General features: G+C 38.6%; 1 protein-coding gene across 2 annotated transcripts in view; it reads left to right on the plus strand.

Annotated features, from left to right (window-relative positions):
• Positions 1–13356, plus strand: part of LOC126284038 (cholesterol transporter ABCA5-like) — a 333206-nt gene that overhangs the window by 109936 nt on the left and 209914 nt on the right. For both annotated transcript variants that reach the window (XM_049982602.1, XM_049982603.1), the window contains exons 5-7: positions 3968–4169; positions 10126–10201; positions 11670–11823. In XM_049982602.1, coding sequence (XP_049838559.1) covers positions 3968–4169; positions 10126–10201; positions 11670–11823 — 432 coding nt within the window. The remainder of the gene's footprint in view (positions 1–3967; positions 4170–10125; positions 10202–11669; positions 11824–13356) is intronic.

A 13356-nucleotide genomic window follows, 5' to 3' on the forward strand; every position in this document is an offset into this window, starting at 1 on the left:
GTTTGTTGCTACATGCTCAAAGTAGTTCCCAACCGTTTAACTGTATGCTTGAAAAGCAAAAAGTAAATGTTGTAAAGGAATTCTTTGCCTTTGATACTTATATCAAAACTGAAATGAGATGCACACAGTATTCATAGGATATATTTTGTTTCATTTATTAAAGTTCAGAAAATTTGTATTATGTTTCCATAAAGACATGGGGCTGATAACAGCAAAGTGTTAAATGTAGAGTAAAAAATTACACAAAGATAAGTCACTTGCAGCAGCAGATGTCTGTGAAATACAGAAATGACAAAACAAACAGTGGTTATAATATGGACACTTCAATCTTGCAATTTTAGGTGGGGACAGGGTGAGGTGTTTAGAACTATGACTGCATAAAATACTGGTGGATGTCAGGCCAGTGCTACCTCATTTACAAGGCTGCCAACATCAGCAAGCAATGTGGAATATTCATCACAAAATGCTTTGTGTATTCCGCTCCGCTTTGCTTTTGTGTTTTGTTGTGTTGTGTGTGTCACTCAATGGTTTCTTCCCTTATTTTGAAATGAGGGAAAGGGCTTATGCTGGTCCATCATGAGGTTTGAGGATGGCTCTCACAACATAAGAAATGATCATCAGTCCCATGACCATGTCTCAGTTCTATTTTGCAAAAGAACTGAACCTGGATGCAGGTGGCCAGCTCTGCAAGAGACAGGTGTGGCTAGGTAACCTGCACCATTCGTCACCCCTTGAACTGTCTATGTTCTCATTTGTTTATGCTCTTGGCCAACTGCCATGTTACATTGCCTGCACTATATGCAAATATACAACAATATAACATCGACTTACTTTTGATTTAAATCTGTATCAAACCTCTGCAGATTGAAATTTTAAAAAGAATTTGTGCAGCTGTTGACTAATTTTTGTTTTGTTTAAAAGTTAAATACAAGCAATACGTACACAGATTATTCATAAAATAATGGAAAGGCAATCACTCACCTATAGCAGACTGATATGTGGAGCACAGAAACACATAACAGGAGTGTGTGTTTTTGGTGTCTGTGTGTCTGTGTGGTTGTGTGTGTGTGAATGTGCATACTTTTACTAGGAAATGAGAAAGAGCTCAGAAGCTGTTGTGAATATTTATGTTTTTCTGTGCTCCTTAAGTCTGCTATAGATGAATGATTGGTTTTCCATTGTTTTACATATTGTTCCATCCAGGAATTTCCATTATTGTAATATGTAATGTATGATATGTATAAATACACACACATTATTTATTTCATCTATGCGTCATAGCGTATAGCTGTATAAAATGTAAGACACCTAATAACAACTAGAATATATGTGCTTAGAGCAAGATACAAAAATAAAAAGATATGGTATGTGCAGTTGACTGACATGTGCATGGCATTTTCAGAATATAGTTTTTTTGAAGGATATAAAATGTAGACTGGCAGTGGCAAGGAAAGTGTTTCTGAAGAAGAGAAATTTGTTAACATCGAGTATAGATTTAAGTGTCAGGAATTCACTTCTGAAAGTATTTGTATGGAGTGTGGCCATGTATGGAAGTGAAATGTGGATGATAAATAGTTTAGACAAGAAGAGAATAGAAGCTTTCAAAATGAGGTGCTACAGAAGAGTTCTGAAGATAAGATGGGTAGATCATATAACTAATGAGGAGGTATTGAGCAGAATTAGGAAGAAGAGAAATCTGTGGCGCAACTTGACTAGAAGAAGGGATCGGTTGGTATGATATGTTCTGTGGCATCAAGGAATTGCCAATTTAATATTGGAGGGCAGCATGGAGGGTAAAAATTGTAGAGGGAGACCAAGAGATGAATACACTAAGCAGATTCAGAAGGATGTAGGTTGTAGTAGGATCTCTCTCTCTCTCTCTCTCTCTCTCTCTCTCTCTCTCTCTCTCTCTCTCTCTCTCACTCTCTCTCTCTCTCTCTCTCTCTCTCTCTCTCTCTGTCAGTAAATATCTAGTTTCTAGCTTTTGATAAATCAGTAGTGGACACCAAAAGGATCACCTACTATTCTTAACATGAAGACATTGAAGAAATGTATGATGAGATAAAATAAATTATTCATATAGTGAAGGGAGACAAAAATTTGTCATATGGGACTGGAATTCAGTAGCTGGAAAAGAAAGAGAAGGAAAAGTAGTAGGTGAATATGGAACGGAGGTAAGGAATGAAAGAGGAACCTGCCTGGTAGAATATTGCACAGAGCATAACTTAAACTTAGCTAACACTTGGTTTAAGAATCATGAAAGAAGGTTGTATATGTGGAAGAGGCCTGGAGACACTGTAAGGTTTCAGATAGAATATATAATGGCAAGACAAAGATTTAGGAACCAGGTTTTAAATTGCAAGGTATTTCCAGGGGCAGATATGACCACAATCTGTCGGTTATGAGCTGTAGATTAAAACTGAAGAAACTGCAAAAACATGGGAATTTGAGAAGATGGGATCTGGATATACTGAAAGAACCAGAGGCTGTAGAGAGTTTCAGCATTAGGGAGCAATTGACAAGAAGGGGGAAAGAAGAATGGGTAACTTTGAGAGATGAAATAGTGAAGGCAGCAGAGGATCAAGTAGGTAAAAAGCCGAGGGGTGGAGAAATCCTTGGGTAACAGAAGATAAATTGAATTTAATTGATGAAAGGTGAAAATATAGTAATGCAGTAGGTAAAGCAGGCAAAAGGGAATACAAACGTCTCAAAAATGAGATAGACAGGAAGTGCAAAATGGCTAAGCAGGGGTGGCTAGAGGACAAATGTAAGGAGGCATATATCACTAGGGATGTGATAGATACTGCCTACAGGAATATCAAAGAGACCTTTGGAAAAAAGAGAACCATCGTACACCTATCAAGAGCTCAAATGGAAAACCAGGCCTAAGCAAAGAAGGAAAAGTAGGAAGGTGGAAGGAATATATAGAGGGTCTGTACAAGGGAGATGTACTTAAGGGCAATATTATGGAAATGGAAGAGGGTGTAGATGAAGATGAATGGGAGATATGATATATCATGAAGATGTTTACATAGCACTGAAAGATCTAAGTCAAAACAAGGCCCCAGGAGTAGACAAAATTACATTAGAACTAATGATAGCCTTGGGAGAGCCAGCCCTGACAAAACTCTACAATCTGATGAGCAAGATGTACGAGACAAGTGAAATACCCTTGAACTTCAAGAAGAATATAATAATTCCAATCCTAGAGAAAGCAGGTGCTGACAGGTGTGAAAATTATCGAACTATCAGTTTATAATAACCGAATTCTTTACAGACAAATGGAAAAACTCATAGAACCTACCCTCAGGGAAGATCAGTTTGGATTACGTAGAAATGTTGGAACACATGAGGCAATACTGACCCTACAACTTGTCTGAGAAGATAGATTAAGGAAAGGCAAACTTACATTTCTAATATTTGCAGACTTAGAGAAAGCTTTTGACAATGTTGACTGGAATACTCTCTTTAAAATTCTGTATGTGGCAGGGGTCAAATACAGGGAGCAACAGGCTGTTTACAATTTGTACAGAAACCAGACGGCAGTTATAAGAGTCAAGGGGCATGAAAGGGAAGCAATGGTTGAGGAGGAAGTGAGACAGGATTGTAACATATCTGGGATATTATTCAATCTGTATATTGAGAAAGCAGTAATGGAAACAAAAGAAGAATTTGAAGTAGGAGTTAAAATCCATGGAGAAGAAATAAAAACTTTGAGGTTTCCCTATGACATTATAATTCTGTCTGAGACAGCAATGGAACGGAATGGACGGTCTCTTGAAAGAAGTATATAAATTGAACATCAACAAAATCAACTTCCTTTATTTGTTCTGTATGCTAAACAGAAACCTTTTTGTTAAATGTTAATTGTTATTACCCATCATATTTTGTTTTTAGACTTAGAAACTAATTGTCTTATGTCTCATCTCGATTATGTAATAAATCACATTGGTATTTCTTGTTGCAGGTATCAGATACGAACCAATCCATCATTTGTGGTAACTCCATCCACTACGGAACTTTACTCATCACCTGCATCATGCAGAGATAGTGGGAATTCTTGGGGTGGTGTGTTCCCCATAGAGACAGGTGACAGCTGCCCTGTCAACCAGTACTATTATTCTGGATTTGTTGCTATCCAGGCTCTGTTTGACTACACCAAAATAAGGGTAAGACAAAGTACATTATTGTTATTTTATGAGTTGTTTCACGTACTTACAGTTGAATGCACAGCATAGAACTATTTCGTACTGTAAGGAACCAAATAGTGCAAATATTATAACAGCTAAGTAACCAATAGTCTGTAGTCTACTAGTTAAGGCATTTAATTATCAGGCAATAGATTCTGGGCTAAATGTATACCCTCTGTTAAGATTTTGAAAAAGTTCCTTGCCCTACAAGCATCAGCCTCTCAGGAGTAAATCATTGCAGCAGGCATAACTGTGAGATGAGAAACTTTTCTTTCAAACTTTTGCATCTACAGCTTGACTCCTCAAGGTGTGTGATGAAGGGTATTTTGGGTATCACTTTTGTTTCCTGTTTCATGTTCTTGTCCATCTGTGAATGATATGCACGAATAGCAAATATTAGTAATCCACTACATGAACTTGTATTTCTCTAATTTTATTACCCCAGACAATCCAAAAAGCACATTACCAGAACCATTTTTTCTCTAATGTACATTCTTCTGACTTGTAATTTAAATAGTAAACCTGTTTGTGATGCACAGTGTGTCTGTTGTAGCATTTATATTCTGCTTACTAAATGAACCCTTCAACTGTGCTGCTTTTCCCTACAACTTCTGTATCCTACATCTTAAGACTGGTGACCAGCACTCAATTATTAGTTCAACAAAGGTTCTGTAAGCTACCTTGTTTATAGATTAATTATATTTCTGCTGGTTACGTCCAGTGAACTGATGCAGCATCTGCCTTTACTAAAAGTAGTGTTATGTGATTGTAGCAATCATTTGAAGTACTCTTAGATACTTTACAGTTGTCTCTGTTTCTAGTGATCACCAATTATCAGACTGAATAACAGTGGGTCTCTCCACCATTGCTTGCACATGTTCATTTTAACATTTTGGATGTTCATACAGATGAAAGCTGGAGCTGGAAAAAACCTATTACTGAGGTTCAGCTACTTTTGCTCTTCAAGTAATTGCTTGTCTTGGAAACAAATAAATCAGCTTCCTGACACAGTTTGCATATTTTCAATCAGTAATGCTTATGGAATAATTTTCTGGAATGACTCACCACCTAGAAAGGGAGTATTAATTGCACATAAGGGAACAGTAAGAATGACACGTGATGTTCACCTTTAATTTACAAGGAGTTAGACATTCAAACTGCATTGTCACAATATGTATATTGCTTAATGAAATTTACATTAATAGCCGATCCTCCCTCCTCCCTCCTCCCTCCTCCCTCCTCCCTCCTCCCTCCTCCCTCCTCCCTCCTCCCTCCTCCCTCCTCCCTCCTCCCTCCTCCCTCCTCCCTCCTCCCTCCTCCCTCCTCCCTCCTCCCTCCTCCCTCCTCCCTCCTCCCTCCTCCCTCCTCCCTCCTCCCTCCTCCCTCCTCCCTCCTCCCTCCTCCCTCCTCCCTCCTCCCTCCTCCCTCCTCCCTCCTCCCTCCTCCCTCCTCCCTCCTCCCTCCTCCCTCCTCCCTCCTCCCTCCTCCCTCCTCCCTCCTCCCTCCTCCCTCCTCCCTCCTCCCTCCTCCCTCCTCCCTCCTCCCTCCTCCCTCCTCCCTCCTCCCTCTTCCCTCTATCTTCCTTCCCCTTCTTTATATCCATTCCCTGCCCTTACCTCTCTTTGTCACTCTCCTCCTGCCCCTTTTTCTGACCTTATTTATTGTTATTGCAAACGAAGCATGATTGGGAATAGAAGTCAAAATGAATGGGTAAATCAGTTGGAATCATTAGTACATCCTTCAATCTGCTGGGTCTGTGAGGATAGCAGCTTTAATGACAGTAGTTCACATGGTTTTCATATATTAACAGGTAGGACTTTCCTGCTTTCTGTTAAAAATGACTGTGATAAGGAAAACAAAACTGCACGTTTTCACAGCACTGTTTCACATGTTCTTTCTCGCTAGTTTAACAGAAAGTGGTCATTGTATAATTCTTATTTGATTTGCTTCCAAACGCTGTCTATGCTCTTTGTCTATCTCATTGACTCAGTGATCAGGTAGTTGGCTGGCATCTTGCATATGCCAACTGATATTTCAGTGCCACAGAACTGAAATCAATTGAATGTTTGCTACACACCAGATGACTGTGAACTGACATCAGTTCAGTCTTTGCAACATACCAAAGATATGATCAAGTCGCTTTGTTGTTTTCTGTTTCACAAAAGATCAGTATTCAATGCAGACTTCGTTGTTATGCCAGCTACCGACAAGAATGCAGTGAATTGTAAACAGTGCACCCATCAGGACCACCAAGTTTCATGTAAAGTTGTGAGGATGGGGTGTGAGTCATGCTTGGGTTGCTCAGTTGGTAGAGCACTTGCCTGTGAAAGGCAAAGGTCCCGAGTTCGAGTCTCGGTCTGGCACACAGTTTTAATCTGCCAGGAAGTTTCATATCAGTGGACACTCCGCTGCAGAGTGAAAATCTCATTCTGGAAGTTTCATGTAAATTGGCAAGAGAAGTGCTTTCTGTGGGCAGCACTGACCATTTACAGAATGTGTAATGACATGGAACATTGCAAGCAGGTGCTGATGTCGGAGAATTCTGTGGCATGCCATAGGCAGCCTGTAGGGATGACTGGTGCCTCTATAAAAGCTGGAGCACATTGAAGACTACACACATCCATGAATTATTACGAAGATAAGTGTGAATATTATTTACTGAAATGCTGTGTAGGCACAATAGTGGACAGAATAATGGTGGGACAGGTGACAAGAGGCGTTCAGGAAGTCCGCCACCCATCTCAGTGCACTTTCCAATGTATTTGAGGATCTGTGGTGTTGCACATCAAATATTGTCTTGCTGGACTTTAGAGTGGACAACAGCATTGGTGATGTGAGCATCAAGTTCTTCATGTTTATCCACCTTTGTACCATACACGTCCACTTTTAACTAGCCCAATAAGCAGAAATCTAATGGGAGTTAGGTCGGATGATCTGGCAGACCAGTTAATCGATCTTCCATGGCCAATCCATCATTGAGGAAATGTGTTATTCAGATACTAGGATAATTGTCTGGTACAGTGAATCTGTGAGTTATCATGTTGCAGGTTCATTTACCATCATTTCTCTAATGTCACATCTCCCAAAAGTGCAGGTAGGGCTTCTGTCACCAAATTTGCTTATGCTGCAACTGTCATGTGATTTGGGAGGAATACATGCCTTATGACCAGGTCATCAATCATATCACACTATACCGTCACTGAGGACCTAATTTGGAATCTAGTTTCCCTAGTGTCATGTAAGTTCTCTGTCACCTATGTATAAGAATAACATGTGTTCATGATACCACTGTGTGTAAATTAGCCTCATCTGTAAATAAAGTTTATTGTATAACATCTGTGTGGACAGCCAACTATTAACAAAATTGTTGTCTGCTTACTGAGTCGCCTGGATATCGATGTTGCATAAGCTGCATATGGATTGGGTACAACTTCAGAATGTAATGTACACCACACTCTTGTCTGTGGAATATTGAGCTGCTGGCTAATGCTCTGTGTACTAGTGGTAGGACTCCATTGTACCCTTGTAGTTTCTCAGCTGACTAGATGGCCTCACGTTCTGATGTGTGTACACTGTGTAGTGTTTTGGATTCATGTAATGTTGGATAATCCCTGGAAAATACCCCAGGACAGAGTGTTTGTTTATCAGGGAAATGTCTCCGATATTCTGTCACAGATGCATTGGCACTGCCATAACGGTACCTATCTACAAACATGTCTGCTAATTGTGCACTGGTGAACCTGTGTGGTATGATGGTATTCATGGACACAATGAACTTGCTCAGTTATAAAGGACAGCATGCACATGGTCTCACAACTGCTGACTGATCCAATCCATGATTGGACACTAGGTACACTTGCAGCTTTTGCCCCTGTCCCCCATGTCCCCTGTGTCATGTCATAGTGATGCCACCTGTTGGAGAACCCCCATACCTCTTTTAGGATGGATCAGTCATCTGCCCAGCATTATTATGTCAACCACAGTGCCTACACAGCATTTTGGTAAATAAGATTTGTATTTCTCTTCATATCCTTTTATAGATGTGTGTAGTCATCAACCACCTGCAGTTTGGTAATGATCGAAAACCAAACTTGAGTTCGTAGAACGTTTTTGGTTCATTTTTACCTGTAGAATCACTTCGCAAATTATGACATTCCTCCGGGATCACCCGTGTGTGACAGCAGAACTGTCAAACTGACCATCACATTTGTTTCATTGAGATTTTTGTACAAAAATATTATCCAAATTTCTGACTTTTCTGGTGGATTTTTCAAAAATTTTGTTTCATCAAACATTGCCTTTACAATTATGAAATATGAAAAAAAGAGACAGCCAAATCAGTCATGCCGTTCTCAAGTGGTGGTCTTTCACACATGTGGCAGTTGATTTTTATTTATATAGTTTTTAAAAGTGTTAGAGGCTCAGCAAAGATTACAACATGCAGCAACAAAAATTTTTAATCGTTTTCTTAGTGATGTAAAATGTATCACAGGTAGCAAAGCAATTTAACTTGTAACATGAAATAATTTCACTAGTAAACTCCTACTTCATGCACAAGTTTCTATCTAAAAACTGGCAACATGTAAATAACGAAAAAAAATCTTTGTTTTTAACTGTAGCTGCATGAGTAGCACTAAAAAATAAAATGTTCATCAATCTTAACATTAGTCATGTATATTTATCCTACAAACTGACTTGCCCCACGTGATTTCCATAAAAAAAATGACCCAGGTCAAATGACCCATGGAACTGCGTGTAACTAAATCAACCATTTGTATTCTGCAGATTTTCCCCTCATTCCACACACAGTTTTCTTGTGTTAAGGCTCTGCCACACATGCAAAAAAACACCAATTATCCATTGACAGCCTCATGGTACCTTTCGACATTATCCACCAGATCATTTATGTGCATAGTGATCAACACAACTACCTTGGGGTATGCCCAAAGCTGTTTTCACATGTAATGATTTGTCCCCAGTTTGAAGGATGCACTGCATTCTTTTTGCTAGGATATCATCAAATCAATTCCTAAGGAGATCTAGTATTCTCTAAGCTTGCACTTTATCTTATTTACATAATGTATAGAAATGAACTCGGTGCTCCTGGAATACATCATTAACCTGGGAGCCTCTGTCTACTACCTTCTGGCTGTCAGCTGAGTTTCACAAGACTTTGTTTGTGGCATCCTTCTTTATTCATTATTTATGTGCAGAGGAATTTCAGTCTCCCTGAAAGTGATGATATGTTAGCATAAATTATGTCCCATAGTTTTACGAATAGTTGTCAACAATATAGGTCTATAAGTAGGCTTATCTTTCTGATTAACCTCTTCAAAAACAGGGATCACCTGTGCCTTTTAGCAATTACTAGAAATGGTTAGTTGCTTCAGTGATCTCCAGTAATTGCTGCTTGAATGGGAGCTCTTCTATATAACATGTGTAAAATATTGTAGGTACCTGTTGAGTCCAGGCATCTTCACTCTTTTGAGATATTTTAATTAACTTACCAGAAATTGATGAATAACTGGAGTATTTGGTTGATACATTGGGTTTTGCTTGTGTATGCAGTGAATTTTGTTAATTGCATTTGTTGATGTAACTCTTAAAATAAGTTGTCAAGGATCAATATTTTTTTCATGTATTGCCAACCACATATACCTGTTGATGGAGTTGGAAAGTAGGTAACTTATAATAAAATGTAAACCATATATTTTGTTCCAGTATTAGTTCAAAGTTTCCAAGAATTAATGTACATGATGGTGATTGTGACTTGTTTCTTCCTACATTGTATTGTTTTAGTCTTATAGTAGAAACTGATATTCAAATTTATTTTTCTCTTATTTTAACTAAACATGTTATTTTCCAAATTTTGTATGTACTTAAAATACAGCACTGTACATCTGATTAACTATTTGCTTTCCCATTTGCTTTTTAGCTGGATTCTAATCGCAAGGATATTAGTGTACCTCACATCTTGCTTGAACTTTTTCCAAAAGAAGCATATACAGGAGGTAAGTCAGAAAGGAAATACATCATTCTGAAATAAATTTGTATTGTTGTTATCAAATGGTGGTATGTTCCTCAAAAGCATATCCCATACAGAAAATTGCTCAAGCTCCCTGTGTGCTGCTTCTGTGTATATTATGAAATTATGAAAGCTTTTCTTTAAATTATGATTAGTTGTTTAAGAATCTAAATTCATTGTGGTCAACAGTTGTTGCTAAAATGCAAAGAGTAGATCAGTTGTGCATATCTGACAGTAATTATGCATTGTTTTCTACAAAAGTACAGGAAATGCTATCATTGTGTACTAAAGTTTCAGTAATTTTTTTCAACACCAGGAATTCTGTGTTAAATTCACTGGAGTGAAATGGATGGAATCATGAGAATGATTTGAATGAAATGAAATAACACCAGAGAAACTATGCAAAAGTTGGTAGCAAATGTGTGTTTAAAAAAATAAAAAAAACTCCTATTAAAAATAAAAAGTTTGGGTTCAGTACCCTTGGCAACGTAATAGGTCCTAAGACAATGGATGGTATGGACTGCAGGGAAGAGGAGTTATAGTGGAATAATGGTTGGCTAATGGAGTCAATAAGAAAATCATACATTTTATAATCAGCTGCTCAGGATGGACTTACCTGACTAATGGTGCAGATTTTTAATAAGCTGAACAACAGAGCTTTGATAAATTGTTCACAGAAGAAAGGATGCACTTCAAGAGCATTGGACTGACTCAGGAAGACATTCGTGATCAAACTACAGATCACTGATAAAAAAACTTCAAGGAATGGAGTAGAGAAGGCAGATGGCCAGCAAAAGAATGCAAAGCTTGTGACTGCAAAAATGTCTTATGTAAATGGATTGTACTTTCATGATGTGGTGTCTAATGACCCCCCTAGATGAGTGGAGTGAGAGAGACAGAAGAGAGAGATAGATAGATAGATAGATAGATAGATAGATAGATAGAGAGAGAGAGAGAGAGAGAGAGAGAGATAATTTTCTGACCAAATCAAAGATTTGTGTAGGTACTGAATCAGACATTAGAAGCCTGCTACAGTGAGCCATTCCTTGAACAAAATAATATTCTTATAACTAAACCTATGTGACCAAAGCAAAATTATAGTTCCTTGTAACTATTCTATTTATGTGATAAATGCAGAAGTGAATTATGAAATGAATTATGGTTTCTTCCAGGTTTATATCTGTGTGCTTAAATGTAACAGCTACCAAGTCAGTAAACCAGAAGTTAGGGGAACATATTGCTCATGTTGTTGCTGTTGTTGTCGTTGTCGTAGTCACCAGCCCTTCAAAACATCTGTTTGAATCTGCTTGCTTTAGTTAAGCATTGGTCTCCCTCTACAACTTCACCCTCCCCACTCACCTAGTCTTCCCTTTCTGACAAGACTTTCCTAATTTATCCTTGTACTATGAGCTATGCAGTGTTTTCATCACTTAATGAAAGTTCTTGTTTTACAGACTGGATGGTTGCATTCCGTGTTGTCATACCACTGTACATGGTGATGGCATTATCACAGTTCATTACGTACCTGCTTATACTCATTGTCGGTGAGAAAGAAAATAAAATTAAGGAGGGTATGAAGATTATGGGACTCAGGGATTCTGTCTTCTGGTGAGAGAGGTTGAAATTGAGATTTGTTATTTGCCATTGCATTTATAAGTATGTTTGCAGCAACTTTTCAGTTTCTACTCATAAATTATGTACTGCCATTTGCCAAAATTGGTAAACACGGTAACTCACAGCACTATCTGAGGTGACCCGAAAAATCTTTGTATCAATTAATTTAACATTTTCAGTTCCTTCTCCTCATTTGCTGTTTTCATTTTTCCCAGTACTCCTCCATCTTCTCCCCATACCATATTGTCTTTTTCTTTTTCTTTTTTTTCCATCCATGATGTTCCTATTTTTTTCAGCCTTGAAATCAATATCAATTTAGTATTTTATTAGTTAAATACCTTTTATTATTTCCAGTTCTCAATATTTCTCTCTTCCTGCCTTTTTCCTTACTTCTGTAATCCATCCAATGATTGACTTGTCTTTCCAGAAATAAAGGGCTGCTTGTTTTGTTAGACTGATCCGTCCATATGGTAGAGCTTTCACAGAAGATTAACCTTCTCTTTACAATTCATTCATATATTTTTTGTATATTATAGTAGATTTCTCATGACTTCAAATTTTCGAAGCCTTTTTTACGTGTATTAGAGCCTTTAAATACCATCTTGAAAGTTTGCCTGTTCTGTTCAGCTTATAGGGCAGTGTTAAATATTCAGATGCATATAAATATACCAATATTACCATTATTACATAGCTTTTTTAATTTTATTTCAGTTTTAAATAAATCTTAACTCTGTGGAAAATCTTCCTAATCCTGTCCACCATGTGCTTTCTCCAGTATATTTAAAGTTACTGCTTTGCTCTGTTTCATCTATTTGTGTCTATGTATTTTGGCAAATTTTCATATTTCTCATTAATTTTGTGTCTTCTACTTAAATTCTGATACCTCATTTTGCCCCCCCCCCCCCCCCCCCCCCCGCCCTTCCCGCCAGGGAGCTTGCCACTCTTTGGTGGGTTCGTGCTTGGCTAGCACGAGGTCCCAGCCTTTTTCCTTTCTGTGCTGCATGTCTATCCACTTTTCCCCCCTTATTGGAAATGTTCTGCATTGCCCAACACTGACATATGACCAGTGCCACCACTGTTTTTCATTCCCTTTTCCCTTATTTGTTTCCCTTCTCCTATCCTCCTTCTGCTTCTGTATTTGTTGTTCCTCTTTCTTTTTTCTCTCCCTGTGCACTCCTGAAGGCCGGCCCACACATCTGACACATAACAGGTGACTGGGTAACTTACAATTCTCAGCCCCGAGTCGACAGGTAGGGTTCGCACATACCCCCTGGTACAGGCCAAGCACAGGGAGGGCTGATTATCTGCGGTACTACCTTCCCAAATAGCCAATTGGTCCCTCTGTCAGGTGTTCGGAAGGTGTGACCTGAGGTGTGAACAATCACCTAAGCCATGTGCACCCTCTTGTGAAGGGAGCCCCAGTTGGAAGGGGCACGCCATTGGAGACGCTGGCTGTCATGGGGGATTTTCTCACAATTAGCCAATCATCTTCACAATTCATGTCTATGAAATGTAGATGGAATGATG

The sequence above is a fragment of the Schistocerca gregaria genome, chromosome 8 (genome assembly GCF_023897955.1).
Source record: "Schistocerca gregaria isolate iqSchGreg1 chromosome 8, iqSchGreg1.2, whole genome shotgun sequence".
NCBI classification, from domain to species: Eukaryota; Metazoa; Arthropoda; class Insecta; order Orthoptera; family Acrididae; genus Schistocerca; species Schistocerca gregaria.